General features: G+C 45.7%; 4 protein-coding genes across 4 annotated transcripts; 1 reads left to right on the top strand and 3 right to left on the bottom strand.

Moving 5' to 3' along the window:
- Positions 1-358: 358 nt before the first annotated feature.
- Positions 359-970, bottom strand: LOC135400578 (transmembrane protein 45B-like). Its single transcript, XM_064632414.1, has one exon. The coding sequence runs from the start codon at positions 968-970 to the stop codon at positions 359-361; it is 612 nt and encodes a 203-aa protein (XP_064488484.1).
- Positions 971-5580: 4610 nt separating this feature from the next.
- On the bottom strand, positions 5581-7353 carry LOC135400898 (uncharacterized). The gene is made up of 2 exons (XM_064632893.1): positions 7277-7353; positions 5581-6598 (listed from the first exon to the last, which is right to left on the bottom strand). The coding sequence occupies exons 1-2, from the start codon at positions 7311-7313 to the stop codon at positions 5715-5717; spliced, it is 921 nt and encodes a 306-aa protein (XP_064488963.1). The 5' UTR covers positions 7314-7353; the 3' UTR covers positions 5581-5714.
- A 4090-nt stretch (positions 7354-11443) lies between these two features.
- LOC135400899 (serine-threonine kinase receptor-associated protein-like) lies at positions 11444-18102 on the top strand. Its single transcript, XM_064632894.1, has 7 exons — positions 11444-11589; positions 12064-12203; positions 12263-12413; positions 15146-15245; positions 16582-16719; positions 16790-16926; positions 17557-18102. The coding sequence occupies exons 1-7, from the start codon at positions 11472-11474 to the stop codon at positions 17808-17810; spliced, it is 1038 nt and encodes a 345-aa protein (XP_064488964.1). The 5' UTR covers positions 11444-11471; the 3' UTR covers positions 17811-18102.
- Positions 18103-20490: 2388 nt separating this feature from the next.
- Positions 20491-24577, bottom strand: LOC135400901 (NADH dehydrogenase [ubiquinone] 1 beta subcomplex subunit 8, mitochondrial-like). Its single transcript, XM_064632897.1, has 5 exons — positions 24468-24577; positions 22309-22535; positions 22178-22245; positions 21477-21573; positions 20491-20669 (listed from the first exon to the last, which is right to left on the bottom strand). Exons 1-5 carry the CDS (start codon positions 24550-24552, stop codon positions 20610-20612), a joined length of 537 nt encoding a protein of 178 aa, XP_064488967.1. The 5' UTR covers positions 24553-24577; the 3' UTR covers positions 20491-20609.
- Between the last annotated feature and the right edge of the window lie 31 nt (positions 24578-24608).

The raw sequence follows: 24608 nt of genomic DNA on the forward strand, positions 1-24608 counted from the left end.
ACGAACGAGGTCCCCAATGTGCCTGATTTGCTTCAATGAACTGGTCTCTGGCTACGACTGCAACAATGAACTCTAAAAATACCTGGACGGCATAACCATAGGAGTGAACCGTTCAAGCATACTTCATTTCAAATTTCTACGATGGTATGCAAACAATGCACGAAACAATACTAGTAACAGAAAACAAAATCGACAACCGTTAAGTTCTTTGAGTCAAGTTCCTGTCTTGCTTGAAATTCGTAAATGTGCTTCAATGCACACCACTCAAAACCGCAAAAGGTGCAACATGTCACTTTATTTCGGTGGGCGAACTTCCTGTTACGTAACAACACTGGCTCTAGCAACTTTGTTTATATAGCTATGGTTCGCAAACACGGTCACGTTGACTCAGTGCCATTGATCCTAAATCTACTTCTGTTTCGTCACCCCCTGGACTTCTTTGACCGTTCGTGATTAATTTCTGCCTCTCTTCATCCGCGATCCCCTTAAGACCATGAGAGGATGCATACCGGCAGACCAGCCACCCTATGAACGCCGTGTAAGCCAGGAACAAAATCATGAACCACCCAAACATAACTCCCACTACAGTCATCTGATCATCCTCACTTAAGTTCCAAGCCGTCAGCCTAGTCGGTGAGTGGTACAGCATAAACGCAATGTGAGCTAACCAGGCACCGTGAAGAGCTGTCCAGAATGCTCTTCCCAATGCGTATAAGACGCAGTGCGTGTCCCTCATCTCTAGGCCGATGAAAACTGCCTCAGCAATTGCGCTGTAAATGAGCAATTTGTGTACCATAGTGTCAACTGGCGTTCGACCGTGCAGGTGGAAGCTGAACTGGAAGGCTTCCACCAGCACAGCCAGCAGCAGAACCATGTAGTCCGTCTTTGGGGGTAGACGGTACTTCTTGGAAGTGAGAATATCTGCAATGCCGACGATTACGAAGGCTGCGTACATGATCGTATGCTGCATGTTGTTCAGGTGTGCAATGTGACCATCGTCGATGGCGGTGTACGTCTCGCCAGCGATGCCTGCGAGAACGAAGATAATCTTCCCCCATCCTTCAAGGCACAGCCTGTGTGAATACTTAGGGATGGGAAAACTAGCCGAGGAGCAAAATGGCTTTCGTCCGAGAAAATATAGCCGCCAGATGCCCAAACACCACCAAGTGCCCAGGATGAAAAACAGGAGACCAGGGAACAGGTGCCCTACGATGTGGTTCACGTTCTCTTCCGAATGTCTGGTAACGTTATCAACCTGCGAATGATCATTGCAGCAATATTTAGCGTGCGATCACACACCAAAATAATTATTAGATTTCATTGCTCGAGGAGTAACCATTATCACGCGTTGCCTATATACAAGAAATGAAACCTGTCATGTTGACCCTGAAGTTACTGGGTGCTTGCCGAAGCGTGCTACTGTGGCGTACGACTAGCCCCGTTCATGTGAGAATGCATGTATTATGCACATGGTTATGTTTCGCAGCGTTAATTACAGAATTGAAGGACGTGCTACAGAGCGATATGGTAGAATTTATCCGTGAGCTCTGACAACAGAAGTTCCGTTCTTGTGCAATGCACTGTTACCTACAACGCGTGGACAGAGAAAGAAATTATTATATATATATATATGGTTCATAAGCAGGGCCGGCGAAGGAGGGGGCAGCCGGGGATGGAGTCCTGGTGCACGGGCTGACGCAAGGCCAGACCGTTCCTAGCACCAGGAGACATGAGGAGGGGGCCCGGGCAGGACTCATCCGGAGTCATCCCGGGGGCCCGTAACTTCTTTCGCCGGCCCTCTTCATATGTGACGCACCTGTGAGAGGGGCGTCCACGAACCTGATGTTCCTGGAGACAGAATTCCTGCCGGGCCTTAAATTTGCCCCAGGTCCGTTAGTGCATCTCACCCGACCGTACGGGTGTGACAGTTCGCACGAGCGCGAGCTATCTGGCTACGAAAAAAAGTATAGTGCTTTGGAGAAGTAGGCGGTGTCTGCGTTCGTGGTGCGATAGAGTGACTAGTCGAGCATACCCTAGCAACGTCTTTGTTATGGTGCTCGATTCTGCCGTTCTAAGGTGAATTCACTCGCTTGTACAGTATATATACAGAAGAATCCTCGAGAAGCTGATGAGCATGGTCACTCATGCTCAATGTGGCAATGAGCTGAATATGAGTGAGCAAATAGAGAGCTGAGCGTGAGATGAGTGAGTATCAGTGAGCAAACGAGGAGCTGCTGACAGGAGCCGACCTCAGGTACAGACCGCCTACAGTGCAGAAGCTGTTTCGTGACGTAAAGTCACGAATTATCAGGAATCTACAGAGGGCACGGCTCAACCAACATGGTGACCTGCTGGAAACTATCTCATTCAAAATCTTATGAAAATCTCATTGAACCTATTGGATATAATGTCCACAAATCTCATTCAGTGACCACGAATATTCCCATTCCCAATAGACGATTTGGGACAAATATGACATTGAAAATGGTGCAATATTCAATGGGTCTTTATGAGAAATCACAGTAAGTGTGAATGAGATGTAATGAGAAGTGGTGTCTTCAAACCCACTGAATGTCCCCATCTTTTCTCATTGAACCAATGAGCCACAGCAGCATATTTCTGATTTGAATGGTCCTCCATTTCGATTTGCCAGTAGGTTGTTGTGACTGAGACGACAAACAGGTTGTCGTGGTTTTTTGTGGCATAGTCACATTTGATGTGTATAGAGCTTTCCAATGAGTGTAAATGAATTCCCGCAAAATTGAATTAGACTCAATGTGACATGGAAATTTACTGGACAAAATGCTCTACATATTGTGTTGTGTCACAGCACATATTCCAGCTTGGGTGTAATATTCTCAGTTGCACTGTGCCTTCAGAGATGCGCAATGCTTGGCTCTAGTAATACTGTCGTGCATCAGACAGTGACAAATAGAAAATCTAAAAGATGTAATTAACATTTAGCAGTAGCTGAATGCGCAACCTCCTTCACTCCTGCTCCTTTTCCGGGGAGCACCTCATGAAGCGCCACACTGCAGTGTAAACCGAACACTTAGAGATCAGGTTGCCAGAAGTCACTGTACAGAAGTAAGAGACAAACAAATTTGAACGGATCTTGGACGGGGCAAAGTACGAAGCACTATCCCTGGCCGGTCAGGTCTTGTTATCAACTGACAACTTCTATTATACATTTAATACTGATGGGCACAAGTATTTAGATCAGCAAACATATCAGCTTGGCCCATTCACGTGATGATAAATGAGCTGCCGCAAACTGTGAGGCAGAAGCACATGCTTTCAACTGTGGTAAAGTAAAGCCGGACATGAACACCTTCCTCGGACTCTGCAGATCATGCAAAGGATATTGTCTGTGGTATGACATGAAAGTCATGAAAGTCATAGAAGTCAGGAAGCATTGTTAAAAGCAGATTTATTGGGCTATGGTGCTGTGTCGACTCCGTAGCTCCACTCCTAATGTAAAACAATGTTGGGTTTCACGAGTACTGCGGAAGCAGTAGGTGCTACCATGAAGGAGAGTACTATGCCTCAGCCGTGAACCCTATCACCACTAACATCCCAAGAGAACGGACTGATGAAGCAACAGTGAGGAGATATGTAGCAGTCATTAAAGGACAACCTCTATAATGTCTGCGGATCTAAAGGACCAGCTGCACTAATAAATATGCCACATGCTGAAATTGTGTCTGGATTTGTCCCTGATTACATGCACGCGGTGTTCTTGGGCGTTGTACGGACTGTCACAGGTTACGTGGCTGGCTAAAGCCTAAGAAGCATTCTGCAGGGTGTTTATTTTTATTCGTCACATAATTTGTATTAAAAAACCAGCTGTGCAAAATAGATGCCATTTTTGCAGTTGAGTGATACGGACAGGTGAACATTCTCTGGAAAAAAGTATGTATCTACAAGATCACTCTTTACCTAACATTGATTAATTAATCTTTAATTATAGGATTTCGCATAAAAGCGAGAAAACAGAAAGGAATATATTCCTCGTTGAAAGACATTCCATGTTTAAAAGAGCGTTAAAAGCGCACCTGTGTTGAAATGTTCATCGCTGAATTTCGCTATGAAAATGGGCCGAAACAAGAAATATGCACTTTGCAAACGCAGAAATGGTGCGACCTTCGCCTTGTCCGGGTCGAAGAGCGGTCTGTCTGGCCAACAGATTAGCTCCTACATCAATCAGCTTCATCGCTCCAAAGCACGTGGATTGCATGTCGCTATTTGCTGCGCAAGAAAAGTGCTTAGTTCATGTTTTGGTTCATTTGCATAGCGAAATTCAGCGATGAATATTTCAACGCACAGTGTGTCCACTCCAGTTCGCTGCTAGGGTGTCGCTCCTATAAAAAAATACGTCGCTCTGGTGTTCCATAAACTTTTGTCGGGAACTGTACTGTGTGTGGTGGGCTATAGTCAATCATCGCGCGTGTGTTTGATGAGGGTGCGCTGCTGTGCCGTAAATGGTTTTCAACAGCCTCGACAAGAAGACCTACAACAAGGCACTGCGGCATCTTTGGACAGAGTTTGTATTGTATTGAAAAATAAAACTAAAAGAAAAAGATGACTTATACTTCTAGTATATCTGGCCAAGAAACCTGCAGACAGCCCTAGTAGAGTTCGTGCAATCAGATGAAGACGGCAAGAAAGACACAGCACGGCCACAGAATTTGTACCAGTAATTATAGCTTTACAATTGTACTTACTGACGCCATTAGGGTATACTTGCTTCTGAATGACCCAAGCGTACTCGTGAGTTTTCGTTTGGTTTCTTTGATGAAGACGTTCTATGTTTTGCTGACTCAATTCTGAGCACTGCGCAGAACAAAAGCCGATGTTGCCCCACACAAGTTACAAATTAGCATCTGTACATTGTAATCCCTGTCCGAAAAAGTGGAAAGGGGGAGGTTATTGACGGGCGAAGGACGCCTGCTTGCCGGCTGAACGTCGCTATAACCTCATTGTGAAACATCATGGTGTATAATGATGTTGTTTGACGGGTGCATTTTCCGAAACGACAGATGTCAATATGAATGTGTTTTCAGGGGGGGGGGGGTAATTTTTGCCGAGGCTTATAGAGGGAAAGTGTGTTCATCGAATGAACCCCACTAGACGCCAAACTGATGATGATATTGAAAGTGCAACAGAGCGAAACAGCGCAGCATTTCCGCAACATGACCTACACAAGCCACCTCGGTCGTCTTCGGAATTTTCTTTTGAACGACGCTATACCGCTGGAATGACAGCCATTTGCAAATTATTTCTGCGTCGTTGTGCAAGCGCTTGTGGACACAGGCGAAACTATCCCGTACACGTCTGCCATTCTGGGTCCGCTTGCAGGAAATCCGAGGATATGCCTCAGTCGATATGTATCTTATCCTCACCTTTAGTTTCGGTCGTGCTTAGGGAACACGCTACGCTCCTGAATGCTTCTCATTCGTAGAGCACTGGAAAGCTAGAGAAGACGTCACTGGGGAATTTCCTCAACGCTCGTGCAAGCTGTCCCTGGCCTCCAGTCTCAAGAATGTATGTACACGACAATTTCTGAATGCGCCAAAGAGGTTAAGTCGTTTGTCTTTTTTACTCGAATACTGTGCTACATGAATATATAATTGATCTCAGGTGTACGAAGAGTTTTTGCTACACAACCCTTTTTTTCATATCGTAAACTCAGAAGCACACGATTTAACCTCTGGTCACGCAACCGTTGTTGATGTTCTGCCTCTTTGGTCGCCATCCGTCGTTGGAAACTTTTCCGAATCTCCTGCAAAATCTTCCTCGCCATTGGTGGTTCCTTCAAGCCTTTTCCAACCCAGCGCCGCACTCGTCGATCTTTGAGCGCGGTCGTTGACAAACATGACAAACACGAACGCTCCAAGTACCGCAGCGCAGCACAGAGCAGTATGTAGCATCATCCTTGTGTGAATCGGCATATCCATATCCACTTTGATCGGTTTATGTAGGGCAAACGCCATCTCGATCATCCACAGACCTTGAACAAGCGTGGCAACGATGCGGCAGACGACGCACCAGAAGCTGGTTCTGTTCAGAAACTCTGCAAACAGACACACGAGTGACACCCCGCTGATTAACTGCAGCTGCGAATACATCTGGTACTCGAAGTGGTTACGAGCGTGGTCGTTGCCGTGTAGGAAGTCGAGAGTCTGCATCATACCGGCTAATAACGACGTTACGTAATTCACGTCAGGGAAAGCGAGAATGTTGAAAGCGTTCAGGGCGTCGACCAAGCCCACCACAGCGTACGATGCGAAGACAGTGACGTGGACGGCTGTGCGCACAGCGCTGTCCTGATGCGCGATGTAGAGGACACCCAAGATCCCCAAGGAAGACAGCGTGACTTTGGCTGCTGCTTCAAGAAGCTGCGCTCTTAGTGTCCGGAAGAAGGACGTCGAGGAAAGAAAAGATGTCTGGAAGACTCCGTTGATACGTGGTCGAGAGTGGTATGCCTTGGACACGGTACACGCTAAGACGACACCATAGACGGTGAAGATGCTGCCACAGTACAGCAGGCCGATGAAGTCGCCAGGGAACTTGGTGCTACTCATCCACGCCGTTGTTCCTGGGATCGGAGCAAAATTCTGAATTATAGAGGCACGAAAAATCCGAACGTGGAAGGTGGAGGCGGTACTTTCGTGTTGTGGTGCGGGGCTGGAAGCGGGTTAATGGCTCCCGATTTCGAATCTCCCACTGAATCTTTCAGTTTTCCACTTAAGTTGTCGTCTGGATGGCTTTTAGATAATTGTCTGGTAACCATGTTTAACCTCTACAAAAGTATGGATCCTACACATTTTGCAACAAAAACAATAACAAAAAGAATGAAGCCGGATGTTTCGTGAAGATCCTCTTGGTAGTTACAGCAAAAGCGAAAGAGGAATAGGAAAAAATAACTGCTCCCAGTTAAGATGTCCTTGATGCCTGCACGCGCGCGTTACCGCCTGCCGTTAGGAGTCTTCTTTTTTTCTTTTTCTTTTTTTTACGTAAACGTGGATTTCTGAGGAAGACGGGATCTGAAGGTTCCACTTTAGGCGCTTCCGTCAGCTGCGAGAGACACAAAAATACCATTGTTTTTGTGCACTTGTTCGAAACGCGACCTTTTGCATCATGAGACCCTTACCCACAAAACCCGTCTTTGCCTCGTTTACCTCCAAGCCAACACTTTTTGCACACTGGGTGTATGGCCAACTGTAGGAAGGGACAAGACACAGTTCTTTGTCAAATAGAAAATTCACACACTCACCGTGCAGGTCTTCACCCATTGTAGTTACGGTGGCCATGAAGTGGTTCTCGTTAGGAATGTAGTGGAGAGTGTTTTCTTCGTCTTCGTCTTCCTTCTGTGGCTCACACACATTCAAAGGCCCCTTTGGAGCCTTTGAGCCCTCCAAAGGCTGGGAATAACTATGCACAGTGGCGTAGCCAGAACAGTATTTCGGGAGTAGATGGGTAGAAATCCAGCGAACCGGTAGAGATGTAGGAAGGGAGTTGCCTCAGGACAGAAGCCGCCGATATTTCGAACAGAGACTGTTCTTCTGAAGAAGCACAGTCTCTGTTCGAAATATCGGCGGCTTCTTTCCTGAGGCAACTCCCTTCCTACAATATTTCGGGAGGGGTTCTATGGGGACTTTACAGGGGGAGACGAGGATTTCCCCATCGTTTCCCTCTCCCAAATGCACTACCAAAGGTACGATTTCGGAGGGGGTGGGTGGGGTGGATACCCCATACCACCCAGCTGGTTACGCCACTGACTGTGTGACTGTGCATGTTTCTAACCGACGAGAGTATTCGTGTACTTATTTGTGAAACGGACAGGTAATCAGGCAGTGATATAGTATATATATATGATGTAAGTAAAGACTACAATGCACCAACTCCCGTGGCATAGTGGTTAGGATGATCTCTTTCCACGCCGGGACTGGGAGGCGACACGGGTTCAAATCCTGTCACCGGCTGTCCCGGCAGTGCTGTCTGAGGTTTTCCCTGGGTTTTCCGAAGACTTTCCAGACGAATGTTGGCACTGTTCTCCTTGAAGTCGGCCCTGGACGCATACTAACCCCCCTGTCTTCCACTCCTTCCTGCTGTCCTCTCTCCATCTGTCCACGTCTGTACGCCGCTCATAGCCACAGTTGCTTCGCGGCGCTAACACGAAAAAAAAAACCCCTACAATGCGGAATGTGAGCGATTGTGCGAACGCGTCCCGTATGTGGTTAAAGTTCGCACCCAGTTCATATCATGTGCTACATTCCTCTATACTGGTGGTTCTGAACTTATGTTATTCGAGGGAACCCCTTGTCGTATAGCAGCACGACCCCCAAGGAACCTGGGGCAGCCGTGTATGAAGTGGGTGAGCCGAACTATTGATGCCGTACAATTAGCAAATTTTTATTGTAACTAATTATTTAAATGTTTAATTACAATTTATTTAATTATTTATTGCTTCGTCGCAAGATGTCGCTTGAGATTTGCCGGATTCATTCAACTGTTTCACAATGCTTCCCTGCCGATAACGTATTGTGAGCTGACACTGATGCTTGTAAATCCCAAGTCCATGTGGGCAGGAGCAGAGGCGGAGAGTTTTCATTTTCCCGGGGGGGGGGGGGCAGAAAGGAAAGGTAAGCCAGATGGATGTCGGCTTGTTAGTCAACAAGAAAAGTGAAAGGGAGAAGACAAAAAAGGCAAAGAAAAGAACGCAAAAGAAAAGGAAAAGAGAAATGAAGAACACAAAACTAAAGCTGAAGAATCACACACTCTGGCGGGATCCTATGATGTATGCAGAACTGGTATAGAAATAAGAGGAAGGAAGAACAGAAAAAAAAAAAAAAAGAAGAAGAGAAAACAGAGAGAACGTAATCAGTGAACATGTGCACAACTGAAGGCATTAGGCCTTTGAAAACTGAGTGCAAAAGGAACAAAATGCATTGAATCCTCGGTGTTTGACCCGAAATGCGCGCAATATTGTCACGAAGCGAAATGGGCCGGCGAGTCGTCGAATAAACTGCAAATGGTTTATTAAACTACTTTGTAGCAAAAGCACAAGAGTGGTAGCTCTCTGAACACAACCGAGTCCAAAGAATGAATGCTCCAGCTTGGGGCGCACAAGCATTTAAGATCCATGACTTGAAAACCCGAGACGAGGTAGGGACGAAAACAGACACACACAAACACGGTCTCAAAAGAGACCGTGAGACCGTGTTTGTGTGTGTCTGTTTTCGTCCCTGCCTCGTCTCGGGTTTTCAAGTCATGGATCGTCACCACCAGCTCGCTTGCTACCTAACTTTCCTTTCGTAAGCATTTAAGCGTCGCGCCGAAAAGTCTAGAAACAGCACGTGCGTTTGCCAGAGAGCAGGCGATGTGTCTGGAAGCTTCATTCTTCTTCAGCATGCGCCGGGATGAGATATACCGTTTCGCCTGCCCTGGAAGTTTCTCGAAGATGACTCGTGGCAATATAATGAATATGGTCAATGAAATGGAGCAGCGGGAGTTGAACCCGCTCCCAACGGATATGCGTTCCGAAGATCCTACCGTTACACCTCACTGGCAGCTGCTGGTACCTTTTCGACTGCTTCGTTTCATTGATCTGATTGCTTTGGGCGAAATTCAGGCTATGTGTTGTGTCATCCTCTGTGTTTCTTCGCCTCACCTTCTACTGTGATCATGAGTATGGTGGGCGGATACATATTGCACAAATTGCAAGATGCATTTTTGGGGTTGGTGTCTCTTCGCTCTTTTTACCCGGGCGCGCCGAGCCCCAAAGGTTGGTGTCAGTCTCTTAGAGGGACTTCCCGGGGGAGGCGGCGCCCCCCCCCCCTAGTTCATGTCCCCCCCCCCCCCCCCCCCCCCGCAGTCGGCGCCTATGGGCAGGACAGTCGCTCTGAAGTTTATACATACACTGTCAGTCAGGGTCAGCTTATACATTGGATCACCCTCTCTCCCCTCCCAACTACGCGCTTCGACAAAGAAGTACCCCCCGAAATACAAGGTCCGGAGCCGCCCCTGGCTCATCGTCCACGTACGCTACATGAAACCGTTTGTGACATTTTATAGTAATTGCCCTGTATGCTGAAAGTGAAAGGAGACGAATGGCGTTTTCTTGGTTCCGGAGCGAAGTGCCAATGGTATGGACGGACGAAGGCTGCGCGCTGCCATCGCCTGTGAAATGGCTGCGGCCGCCCAAAATGCAATGTTGCCTGAGATGACGCGTCTTCGCAATTGCGGTTGACGGAAGCAACGACAATGCGTCGCAGGCTCGCAGCCCCACCCGATTGTGGCTACTTACGACATCAAGGAATCGCATTACAGTGGCAATGCTATTTCGAAGAAATGTATAGACTACTACATGAAAGGCTTGTGAATATTCAAGAAGGCTTCACTGTTAAATTTCTTGCACATCATTACTGTTTTGGACGCTGGCTGTTTTCTTCACTTCCTTCCGGAGATGTTGAAAAAGAAAGAAAAAGAAAATGACGAAGGAACAAACAACAACAACAACTTTATTTCGAAATGGAGAGTGGGGAGGTTCATCGCCAGAGGCGATACTCTACCCCATTGCAGATCGTTGCTGGGCTGGCTTGGACCAGGGACCAAGCAACTTCGATAGGGAGAAGGGGCGAGAGTCCAGCTGACTAAGTGACTCGGAGAGTGCGGTTCGGGATGGTTGGTAGTGGGGGCAATGAAGAAGAATGTGCTCCAGATCCTCAAGAGCACCACAGTGGCAGCAGGTGGGTGAGTCAACTTGTCTCAAGCGGTAACGCCACTGAGCGGTAAAGGCTACATCGAGTCGCATTGGATTAATGCAGCATCTTGACGACAGGTGCTTCGTGCATGCGGAAAGCGAGCGTTGGATCAACTCTGCTCAATATAGATGGGGGGAGAATGTCGGTTGTCTATTGGCGGGAATCCAGGGGTGTCACGAGGCGTCGCAGAATGGAACGGCGGTCTCCTTCAGCAGAACAATACTGGTTCGTTTCCGAGACAAGAGTGCTGCTTCTGCGGCGATGTCGACCTGCTCGTTCCCCACGAGCAGGAAAAAGACAAACGACGCTGGTAAAGTTGCTGTTAACTAAACGCGCTTACTGACGCGCATTCGATGTTGTGAGATCTAAATTCACCGCAAGATATCAAGCGTGATAGACTGTAGCATATCATATTTTAACTGCGTGTGCAGCACACTGCGAACCTACGAACTCTACGAACGCGTCACCAATTTGTGAGCAGAACGAGCTTCAAGGAAATAAATTGTTTGATATGTTTGATGACATCAAGTTTGATTTCAACTATTGCAGACATACGTATTCGCCTCTGTTCGGAATATCCAGAGTCACTCGAGTTATAGCGAACGCGCCATAACTTTAGTATACTTTCGCATGGGATAGATGGCAGTAGCATGCAGCATCTTAGCGGAAGCTGTTTCAGGTTGAGCTTCCGGTTGTATTCGAAAAATGGCCGGCTTGAGGCAAACGCCGCTAACTTGTTCTGGCCACACGCGGCCTGTAGTTGATGTATGTTTCTCACAGTTATCGCCTTCTGGGGCCTATTTTCTAATATCGGCGTGCAAAGGTTAGTGGGGTTCATAGGTGCACTCGTAGAGCGCGTACAAACATTGGACCCGGCTGTCGCTGTGACATGTGCTCGCGTGTGTTTTTCTTGCTCGCTAGCCGTGTGCTTCTGAAGTTATGTATAGCTGCGCTTCTGAATTCTGGGGGTATTTGAAGTGACTATCTCGGGTAATCCCACTGTTACACCCAACAATGAGGGCTGTCGCAAGCCAGTCGCTGCTGAGCAGCACATTCCTGCGTGATTTGAAAAGTCCCGTTCTCGCTTGGTTGTGGTACGCAAATTACATAGCATGTAACATCCTTATGCCGAAGAAGACTATGTTTTGCCCGAAGCTAACCATTACCGTACTAAACAACAATTCGTGGTTTGTCGTGAATGTTGATTTCGCTACTACATGTGCAAGAAAAGGGGGCACTGCCGTCGGATTCAGCTGACAGTTCGACACAAGTAAATGTAGCTTGGCAAATTATGCAGATGGCAAGCCCATGCTACGCCAAGGCGACACTGGCGACTGGATTGGAACGTTTGTCGGCCACAAAGGAGCCGTTTGGGGAGTTGCATTGAATAAGGACGCCTCGCGGGCTGCCACTGGGGCAGCAGACTTCAGCGCCAAGGTATGTGTAAAATTGGCTTACTACTATGTCTGGAGTGGTAACCACATGTTTTATTGCAGTTGTGGAACGCGGTGGCCGGGGAAGAGCTGCACACATTCACGCATCCACACATAGTCCGCAGCGTTGACTTCAACTATGATGGATCAACGTTACTGACCGGGAGCAACGATAAGGCATTGCGGATTTTTGACTTGGGCAAAGAAGATGCTGGTAAGGGCCATCTGGTTCAGGAGTATGCTGCTTGTCAACCCGCTATTTTGTTCGTTTAGTGTACCATGCCCTGAGTATGCCTCATTTGCGTTTCCGCGAATGAAGTAATAAGAAGCGTGCATGATCTAGCGATCTGGTTTGCACATTTATTTGTGTTTGACGGCAGGTAACAGTATCAGACAAGTCTTTGGTTATCGTCTATTTCCTTCACACAAACTTTCTTTCTTTCCTGTTCCATCTTGGCTGTTTTCTTGTCGCTGTTTCAATTTTGTTTCTGCAGCTAACATGTATTTTCTACCAGCTGTATTGGTATGGCTTTCACGGGAGGCTAACATAGTTGTGCTATACTTTAGAAAGGTAGAAGAGACAGTAACACGAGAGGAGACAGGCGAGCGCAGCACTACAACTGTGTACTGAACAGGTTTGAACATACAAGTAAATATGCATAAAACTAGTGCGAGAGGAGCGGGCCTTTGTTATCTGGCTCCATGTGCTTATACAATCCAGAGAATTCCGTTTCCTTCTTCGTGAAGCTTATCAAAAGTTCACTAGTGTAATCGCCTTTTTTCATCTGCAGCATGGTGTACGCCTCGATTATCTCTAGTTCTGTTTTGCTTCTTGACTTGCTCATGCAAACATCTGCCTGTTTGTCCCATGTAAATTTTCTGTCATGATAAGGGGATCTTGTAAACCACTTCTTTTTGACAAGGTACAAATTTCTGCTCGTGCTTAGCACCACAGCTCTTTTCTTCCACCTCTTCATCTGTCATCATGTCATTAACCTTTCTGTAAAGTCCTCTTAACTTGAAGGCGTCCAGAAACACTGTCAGTTTCTTGACTTACTCAAGTGTATGGGACACAATGTGGACATACGGAAGTATCAATTGCCTCTAATCCTGTGTTTTGCCTGCGTGTTTTGGTGGCGTCGGCAGTGGGCCATCTGTGTGTGGGCTAAATGTGCGGCAAAACGAAAGTACAGGATGAGAGGCCGTTGGTGCTTCCACATGTGTTACTCTCTGTTCTACCTTTCTGAGATATAGCATAACCATTTTTAGATCATGCATTACCAACTAGCCCACACCAGAGCTCTGCTTACCTATGACCAAGCTGTTGGAGATAGTTTCCTTTATGTCCCTCTAATCATTAGCTTCACTATTAGCTGCTAGTAAAATGTTTTATGACTTTCTAACACATAATGCCCTTTCTACAACTTATCCCTGCAATGTTTCCATAACGTCTGCGCACAGTGTAGTGGCAGCCCTCCAGCATTGTTCCTAGTGGGTACAGTATACTTAGGGTCCTGTGTTTTCGGGTTTTATGTGTTTTGAAAATTGGGGGTAAAAATTGTGTTTTATTTCAGGAGCTGTAAAACAAGGTAAAATCTGGCAATATCGGGTGGGAAAGCAGATTTCCCGGTTGAAAATAGGAAAAGGAGCACTTCTCACACTCGAGATTAACGCAAAACAGCACGCTGAATGTGCACTGCTCAGCATTTAGCAGTGCCCGTATTGGTAGCTGAACTGGCACATTGCCACATTAGTTTTTGGGATTTTTCGGGTTTCACGCTAAGTGATGATGGTGCAAATCGGCGGTAAAAATGGGTTTTACCGGGAACCAGGTGTTATCCTAAAACACAGGGCATTAAGTATACTGAAGTTTGAGATTTCAGTCAGTCTCATGCAGTACCTGTGTTACAAAGTACTGCATAATGTAAACCCCCCCGAGACTAGGGAACACGAAAGGACAGACACAACACTTCTTAGCCATTTTTACAATGTACTGCTATGTTTTGTTGTACAGTGTAGCTTATTGTGCCATCGTGACGACGTTGAGTGACCGATGTCTTCACATACAATAACAGCACAAACAGGGATCATGATATATTCCAGTCTTTAGTAGCACATGAGATGTTATGCTCTTTTTTTCCTTTCATCCCCTTGGCAGTAGAAAACAGTACAATCTGCCAACAAAACTTGTGAAGAACAGAGGCAAAGTTAAAAATGCCCCTCACGTAGTATTAACATGTGTCTGATAGATTAACTGTGGAGTGGTACTACACACCTGTGAGGGGGCACAAGGGGGTGCAACTGGTAGTGATAATTATGCTTCGTTGACTTTTGCAAATTTGGAGTGGTGTGCACCCAGAATTAAGATTCCGAAACATTAAATGAAAGTTAAGAAACATTAAACTAACAAGCATATTTGTGTTTCCTCTTGGAGTTGTGGTTTAGTAGAATACAAAGTAGAACAGTGCGTGATGTAATATCCAAGCACAATAAATTGAAACTGTGTGAAACAATGTGATACTGTAGCACCGTTTGGTGTTATACTTGGGTAGTTTTTTGTAAAAAGTGTAGTGTTTTGTAAAAAAAATTGTAGTAAAACAATACCATAGTCCTGTGCATGCAGCAAAGTGTGTTTGTACCAGTTGAGACTACACAATTGTTCATTGTCATTGCTAGCACAGTCCTTTTTCTGCATGTCTGTTACATCAGTACATGTTGCTCCATGCTATTGCATGAGAATTGTTTGTTTCTCATGAAGGCAAGGAGCTAGTCTGTGCTCTGGGTCAGTTAGGGATTGGATGAATTGATTTTGATGTTTTGCTATCATTGGGAAACTGTGACACAATTTTAAAACCATATAAATCAGTGTTCTGTTGAGCTACATACAGTACAGTTTTGTAATTCTTGGGATCCTCTCTCAACAACGGCGACATTATATTTGTACAGGACCTGTTATAATGAGGGGACACACATCAGCAATTAAGAAAGTCCTGTTCCTGAGAGGTGACAAACGGTTAGCAACTGCATCTGATGACAAGACAGTCAGGTACAGTACAGAAATACTGATATATGTACGGACAACTTTTCTATTCCTGTCTGCTGTGCGTTCTGATTGAATTCTTGTTCCTGATATTAATTTGAGATCCAACATTTTTTGCCAGTTTAGTGAATTTATAACCACAAATAACTAGTGCGCATACCACAGCGTCATTTTCGCGCCCTGCATTATGCGCTCCCATTGTGGTGTCTTACTCCGTATTGTAGGGCCTTGACCAACCACCTTGCTTCATTCCATTCCCAAACTGTATTCTCTTTTCTCAGATGCCATGTTTCACATACAATAGTCCCCAATACCACACCCACAAGAATGGGCATTTTGTATATGCTGGGATTGGTACAGGTTGGGAAAGTTTACGCAACATGCGAGCGGCATACTTTTTCTCCTGTGCGACACCCTAGCGACTGACTGAAGTGGGTGAGTTCACCATTTCGTAGGGGTGGAAGGGTGTGCTGTTAGCGACACACAGCGGTAGATTCCACTTTCCAGACACACCCAAGCAACACCGGAACTACCACTGTGTGTCGATAACAGCGCATCCTTCCACCCCTCCGAAATGGTGAACTCACCCGCTTCTGGCAGCCGCTAGGGTGTTGCTCTCTCTCTCATGTAGAGGGACACCACCTCCTCTACACACTGAAGAGAAAGCCCTTGCTGCAAGCGGAAGCGGGCTTGTTCACTCGTTCAGAGGAGTGGAGGAGTGTGCCGGCAGTGACACCAATTCAAACCACCTTTCGAGGAACACATTCATGCCATACCGAAACCACTGCTGTGTGTCGCTACCAGCGCACTCGCTCACCCCTCTGAACGAGTATACAAGCCCATTTCCCTCGCCGGTAGGGTGTCGCACATAGGAGACGATATACCGCTTGTGTGTTCTGTAAACTTTTTGTCGGGACCAGTATAACTTTTGCCTAATACAATAGTTTCAAAACGTGATCTTTTGCCGACATGAGTTCAAGGAACCCTATCAGTACACACAGTACTGTAATATGCACACATACACAAGTAGCCACGCGTAAAGTGAGTTAAACTCCAGTGTCAAATTCATAAAATCACTAGACAAGCTCTGGAGATCCTGGGTGGCAATTTTGGTAAGGAAGTAGTTCAGCAGACACTGAGGTCAAATCAGAGGCAATGATACGTTTAAAATGGACATTAGCCATGAAACTCATTATGTTTTGTACAAACCTGAATTTGTACTAGATGCTTCTTTCCTGTCTTTTATTAAGAAGGAGAGAAGAAGAAGAAGAAGAAAAAAAAAAAGAACAGCACTTGCATGAAAGTGGAGCCTCATTTTTGCTGAAACACACTCTCCCTTCAGGTTTTGGGACGTAGGTAGCAACACAGAAATAACAAAAGTAGAATTACCAAGCACTCCCAGTGACCTCGAAATGACTGCAGATGGTGCTATCTTGCTCGTCACTTATGGCCACACTGTCAGCTTCTGGAACACTGAAACGTGGGTATATCCTCTGTGACCATTCTAGGTCTACTTTAGCATGCGGTATCCTGAGTCTTGTCCATTGCAGATACGAGAAAGTGAAGGAGTTTCAGGTACCGAGTCAGGTTAATTCAGCGTCTCTTCATCCAAATAAGTCTGTCTTTGTTTGTGGTGGTGAGGACTTCAAGATGTACAAGTTTGAATATGAAACTGGAAATGAATTGGGTATGTATCATGTTGCCTATCAAGACACTGATCTGTCAATGTTATGCAGGAGGTGTGAGGTGAGGTGACGTTTGACGTGGCTCAAAATCCTGTTTTGTTTGTCAAGAAGTCACAATTGAAGAATATATTTTGCTGTACAGTGTCTTGCCACTGCACAATTAAATTTACAAAAGCATCCTGAAAAGGCAGGCAAAAGTGGTGCGTCACGACATTGGAGGCCTGGCACAATCACCCGGCGTGACGTAATCACGTCTGCATGATGTAGCATCAGCATTGCAGGCAGCCGTACTTGTTGCCATATACGCTATAACTAAAAATGAAAATATTTCTGGAAGGAACCTTTACTGCTCAAAATAATTTTGTATCCCCCTTTGTTTCATGCCAGCAGTTTTGTGACACGATGCAGTGCTGGACAAAAGCTGGACAAAACACGCACAAACGCATTCCTTCCTCCGAGTGACGCACTAGCAGCGAGTGGTACCCTACGGACTTGCAGACAGGTGCTTGGGTAACCCAGTTGCCTGTCTGCAAGTTCCGTACATTACCATTCGCTGCTAGCGTGCCATTCTGAGCGGTGTTCCATGAACTTCTGTCGAGCACTGTACAAGTGCTCCTTACAATCCATTTCAGAATCTTTCAAAGGGCACTTTGGGCCCGTCCACTGCGTCCGATTCTCTCCTGATGGGGAACTGTACGCAAGCGGGAGTGAAGACGGAACGCTGCGTCTGTGGCAGACGGTCGTGGGCAAGACATACGGCCTCTGGAAGTATGTCCAACCCATTGAGACCGGACAAAACGAGTCCAATGCTGCAAATGACGACGACGTTCCAGCATCACTGGGTTCAGATTCTGCACCTAACAATGCAGTCAAGGCGGAAGCATGAATTTCCCTATCGTTCCCGTGAAAGGCTTTGCCAGAAGACCTTGCGTAACAACGTCCACGCAGGGGACCAGTGAAGTGCATTGCATTGGTCTGTAGGGTCTAGAAGATGTCATCATTGCTAAATTCCGATACAAAAACCAAACGTGGCTGGTCCCTGCGGAGCTATTGAAAAAAAAAAAAGCGGACTTTTGTGTTGTTGTGTTGCTGGCTTTTTTTGGGTTTGGTCACATTATGAGCCAGGATAAAAAGGGACTATGCGTCTGTTGGCATTATTAAAGTTGTGTTCCATTTTTCTTTTGCTCATATAACACTGCCATGGTTTGGAGACTGGTATGGAACGAGACTGAGCGGCTCAGTGGGTGGCACGAATAAACGCAAGTTGGAAAAAATTGGTTCAGCTGTGATTTATGCTTACAGCCAACGATAGCCACTAGATAATAGAATACAGGCTTGTAGAAGATACTCCCAGAGAGCATCTAAATTATTAAGAACTGGGCAAAAAGTAACTGAGTACAGTATCAATGGTGAATTCGAGTGGCAACCTTTTATGCCAGATCCCGGGCAGTCCTGTTCACTTGGCCGAAGTGCAGCAACCTTGCATGTTTGCGTGGCGATTTCCGAGCACCAGGAATTTGCCAGCTAGCACTTTTTTTTTCACCCGGCCTCGATACAACTTGGCAGCGTGTTGCCCAACTATATCCGGTGTTGTCACGTCCGCACTGCGAGGGTCCCACACGTCGTAGTTCACATGGGTTAGCAGACGACGAAACCAGAAGACGAGCGACCGTGATGTGTCCGTAGCGTGATTCAAGTGACTAAAACCGCTAGGTGCCTGGCACTCATGGGTTAGTAATTTCGGAGCGCTTTGCCATTTTGCCACATTTTGACCAAGCGAATTCGCCATAAATACCCACTCTTTAAAATAATGTAAGAGTATTAAATACTTAACACATTTTACTCTTAAATACTTGTTACTTTCAAGATACTGTAACGTCACAGTCGGAATTTGCAATCAAAGACATGAAGAGCGTGAAGTTGAAAATGACGTTACCAAAAAGCTCTATTAGCTTTCAGTAAAAAATGCTTTTCCGAATTACCATCCGATAGCCTGCTCCGGTTTTCTTGAACACATTACCCCAAATACTGAATAGGCGCTCCACAGATGCGAACGAGTGTTCTAAAGAAACGTCAGAATTTACTTTAATTTTTCTCCCATTAACCATTCAACAGTTTTAAAAAGTGAGAAAGCAATGATTATATTGTTAGCAAGCATTTCTGACATTTGCTAGTTACAAAACTATGGTAGTTAATTGCGTTGATATGAGGTGAACCAGATGGCATAGGTTCCATTTACGCGCACAATGCCCATTAAAAAAAATAAGAAATCGACTTTTGTCTTCAGTCCCACTTGGGTACTTGACGGAAAACATTAGGAAAAAGTACAGTGCGAAGCACACAGGTTGAAACGTACTTCAAGTAAGCTACAAGTACTCAAATGTACAATCATGTCTCGCTTATCCGGAGTTAGGTGTCCGGAACGAAACTGCTGCCGTTGGATTTCGTCTCGGTTATCCGGAATTCATTATCCGTATCCGGACAGGAAGTACAGGGACCAATCTTCCAGAACCTAGGTCATTCTGATTCGTTTACCCGGAAAGGTGTCAACGACCTCTGTCCCTGGCATGTACTCTGTTCGCATTGTTCCGGAAACGGGTCATCTCTCTTCTGGGCATTCTGTACTGTTAGACTCCCCTTTCTTCGAGGGGCACTCCCTTTTGATGTATGTGGGCACATGGTAGAGATAATAATAATTTATTTTTGATTAGGTGCCCATAAACAACCGGAAGGTCTGGGAAATGGTGCATCAAACATGCATGAATTCAAAAATACATAAATACACATAAATACAAAGAAGCTACACATCAAATACAGCACACAAAACAACCAATGTTAAAGTCTGTCGTGGAAAAAACAAAACTGAAGCGAAGACTACATAAACTATACACGAAAAATTGACTTGATGGCATTAGTGAATCAGAGCTCTCGGATCGCTCACTCACGCTCAGTTCATTAGGCGAATTGAGCATGAGTGAGCGCGCCTATGAGTGAAATTTGCCGAGGTCTGGCCCCAACTGCCTGATCAGGAAGAGAGGGGGGTCAGGATGTCCTGACCCTCTCCTTAATTTCTGTCTTCACATAGTGTTTAATTGACCGAGATCTTGTATCTACCATGCTGGCAAAGGCTGGACCCCACCCTCAGAAAATTCCTGGATCCACCCCTGTGCCTGATTAACTATAGACCACAACTTAAACACCCAATTTTGTAAAGCTATTATGCAATCTTCAGAGAATGCTTCAAGTAAGAGTGTTTTATGGTCAACCTGTCCTGGACAAGTGTTGGCCTTAGGAGATCTCGAACTGCTAGACTTCAATTTGGGATCACCAGAACTGAGTATCAGTGTAAGGAAGAAGTTAAAGATAACTGCCATCTACACTTGAGAATTCATTCCATTATGCTGTACGTACTAATGAAAACTCCGCAGTGCACACTACCAGACTGCCTGGTAACTTTAGCGATGCTACAATAGCTTTTGCTGACAAGACAAACGTTTTCTGTCGTTATGGCAATTTTACCAAAAAAAGGTACATCATGGTAACATTGCAGTGACAGAACTCTCATCTCTGCATTGATGTTATCTTTATTGCCTTTCATTCATCATCACTAGACTTGGCAGTTCCTGTTTAGCCTTTATTACCTACAAGGGCAAGTCAGATGCTACAGCTCCTAGATGTCTCAAATTTACTCTGCTGGATCAAATGTATATTGCACTTCACCCTCCTTATACAGTTGCTTTGGACCCTGAAAAGAACAATGCCATAAGGGTACACAAGGGTGCAAGTAAAGATGGCAAGCACTGCACTCATACTATGATAGTGAGGTGTAGCACGTGAAAGGGAAAGAATAATGTAACGTTTTCTAGGGTAAGACCAAGAGTGCTGGATGAGCTGACACTCCACGAGCGATGATAGAAATCTCTGAATCAACCCTTCTTTCCTGTATTTTCCTGCCATAACTGACAGTACCCCCCGAAGAGTCCTCTCAACGTTTGGAGAACAAGCAGCTACAAGGGACACACACATTCTTAAATTAAGCATTTGCAAAGATCTGCACATATTTGCAAAACTTCCTTCATATGTTTACACTAATATGTATTTATAAGTATTCTCTGAGTGTGGCAGAGGGTCACACTGAGCACACTTGAATGTTTCTGTTGAACAAGCAAAGCACTTCTGTCACATGCACTATATGTAGTCCACATTGCTGCAACAAGCAAAGGGATATATAGTCAATACATAGTTGATGCTTGACTATGGAAAACCACGTTTGATTATTGCACATTTCACAGGCACCTGAAGGTAATCCCAAATGCTGCAAGTGAGCGAGTGCTCTCACAAGCATCGTTGTAACAAAAGTTTTGTTGGAATTTCTTTAATTGGGACGAGCTAATAGGAACCAATGTGGTCATAATTGTGGACTTATTGTCATACTGAAGAGAGACCACATTTATTATCAATCTGCATAGAGGTTCAGTCATTTTCTTTGCAAACGTGGTTTAGCATGCAGAGGAAACATCACAGAATTGTCCAGTTGCAAGACAGAACTTACCAACTGAGGACAAAGTGGCAGTGGGTACTTTTCACCAAGAATGAAGAACCCAAGCAAAACTCCCATGACTGAGAGAAAAGTCAACACCTGGTTCGTGCTGTAATAGCCACAACAAATATGAGCCACAAATGATGAAACAAGGCTGCCTGACCATCTCCTGGATGTTTAGGAGTACTCAATAGAAACTAACAGGCGAATTGGGAGAAGTCTAGCACTCGAAAGTGGATAAAATAAGTATTTAAAGAGATTGAAAGATTTATTTTACTGAAAAACAAGCTTTTGGATGGAGTCCGTTCTTCATCAGGTGGACTCCGTCCGAAAGCTTGTTTTTCAGTAAAATAAATGTTTCAATCTCTTTAGGTACTTATTTTAGTACTCAATAGATAGTACAGCTCATGTCAAAGTTAACTCCCCTCCTAACTGTGAAGCGGAGAGAGAGCCGCCCTTGCAGTGCCTAGCAGCATTCATAACGATGGTCACCGCTCTAACTGGAATCAGATGACCCAAACACCCTACTCCGTTGTCTCTTATAAGCACCAGCAGTGACCGCAGGCTGGAATGGCATTTATGTTAACTCTGATGAGAGCTGTACGAAGAGTAAGGACTGCACTTCACTCATCAATTATTTGCGTGTACCCCACTGGAGATGGTCAAGCGATCATATTTGATTGTCTTCTGCGGAATCCCAATGGGCCACTTACTGTGAGTACTTTTTTCTTGTAGTGTTGTCTATCCTCTCTACAGTATACACATCTGCGTGGATATGTAGCTGAAATATTACCGAACAATATATTTCATCTCTAGCCCATCTTACTCCATCCATATATCTTACAGGTTCACCGTAGTTTCGTCTCAGATAAGGGAAGTCGTACGGCTCAAAAGCATCCCGGGACTCTGCTCCAATTTCTGGCAACTGTGGGTAATCTCCGTGAAACTTAAGATTATCTTCTGGGTACGGCTTATAGTCATGAGGTATCAAGCCGTACTTCTGAGCAGCAGCTTTTTTCTTCTCTGCAGTGTCAGGAACTTCTGTCGCTGGGCGCCAATCCTTATTCCAGTCTGCACATCAATCAATGTGGTCAGTGATGCTGCTTCTGCAGGATGAATTCTGGAAAAATGTGTGTGTGTGCAGAAAAAAAGAGAAGCTCAAGGGCAAGTGCTCTACAGTGGGTTGGCTGGGTGGTTCGGCTCACCCGAACATCCCACGGTTAGCGAGTTCGTATTAGGCTTCACCTTGCAAGTATGCAACACCATGCAATGACCACTTCTGTTCTGACCTGTGTGTGTCACCAGCATGAACTATGCTGGTCTGTGTACATTAAAATCTCTTTAAAGGGGCAATAAACAGGTATATGAGGCACAGTTTTTTTTTAATGCATTGTGATACGTTGCCGACGGTGAACGTTTTAAAAAAATTGTGGTCGCAAAAAAGTAAATAATGGCTCCAAACTGACTGAATATTCACTGCACTCTTTCGCCCTCATGCCCCGCCCTGTGACGCCCTGACGACAATAGCGAAACGTCAATTTGACGTCGTGCATCATCAGCCATTTAAAATTTGGGACACTTATACAATATTTTTGCTGTAATATCAAGAAGTGAGGTTAATTCTAAACATATTCCCACTTGACAAATCCAAGAGAGTCAGTTCAAACCCTACCAAAAACCCTCAATATTCTATTTCACGTGCGCACCATGTTGTCCCGCGATGTTCCCGCAACCGGTTCCCTCACGATCTGCAGCTTGTCTCAGTAGGGTGCGTCACTGGCTAGGAGAGCGAAATCTCCCCTACCTCCAGTGCCTAGAATTCGGTGCTGCTATACGTTGGAACATGGTGACGTGACCCGGTTCTAAGAATAAGGAGAGACTCGCGCTGATTATGCTCTTTGAATGGCATTGTTTCGTGTTAAAGGCGCTCGCTAGAAGCAAAAGAATTTCATATTTGAATATCATGAGCTACGTTCTTTGATTGCGCATAATAATTGGAGAATGTGCGTCGATCTGTTTTGTGCCCCTTTAATATCGTAGCCGAGGAGGAGGAGTGTCGTTGGGAGGAACCCCGAGAGGTCTGCCTGCCTGATTAGGCGGCATGTTTCTAGGGAAGGGAAAGGTGGTGGAGAGGAGGAGAGGAAAGGGTGAAGTGGAAGACCGAGCGGAATCCGCTCGGGGGGAGGATAGCTGCGTCCATGGGCCGACTTCAGGGGAACTGTGCCGGCATACGCCTATTACACATCTGAGGGAAACCCAGGAAAAACCCCAGACGGCACAGCCGGCCCGCGGATTCGAACCGCGGACCTCCCAGTCTCCAAGCGCACGCGTTGCCGCTGCGCCACCGGAGCTGGTAAATATCGTAGCCAGGTTGGTAAACTCAGGCATTCTTCATCTTTCACTTTTTAACATGGTAGTGGTTTACTGTTTTATGGGAAATGGGGCCGTGGTAAAACCGAAAAGTTTCTGTGACGTATGGGCCATCAAATGACACTTTTGTGGAAGAGTATATGACCGTGGTCTGCAAATTTATTTTCTCACAGTCATGCATGCCATCAACGCGCTTTGTAAAATCCACGCACACTGATTGTGAGAAGGACAACCCCCCTCCTTGTAAGAATGGCTTCGAGTGCCCGTGCATAGCACATGTGAAGGCATGTCACCCAATTTTACAAACGCTCGCCTGTTTTGCGCAGGGCAAATGTTAACCTACCACATCGCATAGACGACTACATTCGTGCTGGGATTCACCTCAAGAAGGTCTGTCTCGATTGCTCTGTGCAAATAGTGCATATGCTATGTGCTTCTTCTAGCACCCTGGTTCGTCATAAATAAACGTTGGAGTGGCTCCTGCTCGCCAATACCATTATTACAATCGTAATGAGCAATCGTAATAAGCACGGTACTGTGCTCATTACGATTGCAAGGGTCATTCTGCGAGCAGTAGAGCCCGCCTATTGGAAAGCCAGTAACAAGTGACGCATAGAGTAATGAAGTGCTCACAGTGTGCTTGACGAGCAACATTCAGTCGAAGAAAACAGTCTCTAAAAAGAACATATCGCCCCAAATGACCTGCCATAGCAGCCATTTTGAACGGATATGGACGGATCGATGGATACTGACTGGCTCTTCCCCTTGGAACGG

The sequence above is a fragment of the Ornithodoros turicata genome, chromosome 7, assembly GCF_037126465.1.
Source record: "Ornithodoros turicata isolate Travis chromosome 7, ASM3712646v1, whole genome shotgun sequence".
Classification (NCBI taxonomy): Eukaryota; Metazoa; Arthropoda; class Arachnida; order Ixodida; family Argasidae; genus Ornithodoros; species Ornithodoros turicata.

Coding starts and splice junctions, on each gene's coding strand:
- LOC135400899 (XM_064632894.1), top strand. CDS start 11,472: ATGGCCGGCTTGAGGCAAACGCCGCTAACTTGTTCTGGCCACACGCGG. Junction 15,246..16,581: donor TCTGATGACAAGACAGTCAG/GTACAGTACAGA, acceptor CTCTCCCTTCAG/GTTTTGGGACGTAGGTAGCA. Junction 16,927..17,556: donor TGAAACTGGAAATGAATTGG/GTATGTATCATG, acceptor AATCCATTTCAG/AATCTTTCAAAGGGCACTTT.
- LOC135400578 (XM_064632414.1), bottom strand. CDS start 970: ATGCAGCATACGATCATGTACGCAGCCTTCGTAATCGTCGGCATTGCA.
- LOC135400901 (XM_064632897.1), bottom strand. CDS start 24,552: ATGGCTGCTATGGCAGGTCATTTGGGGCGATATGTTCTTTTTAGAGAC. Junction 22,246..22,308: donor GACGAAACTACGGTGAACCT/GTAAGATATATG, acceptor GTAATATTTCAG/CTACATATCCACGCAGATGT. Junction 21,574..22,177: donor ACAAGAAAAAAGTACTCACA/GTAAGTGGCCCA, acceptor TGGCTATTACAG/CACGAACCAGGTGTTGACTT.
- LOC135400898 (XM_064632893.1), bottom strand. CDS start 7,313: ATGGCCACCGTAACTACAATGGGTGAAGACCTGCACG. Junction 6,599..7,276: donor AATGGGTGAAGACCTGCACG/GTGAGTGTGTGA, acceptor CTCCGATCCCAG/GAACAACGGCGTGGATGAGT.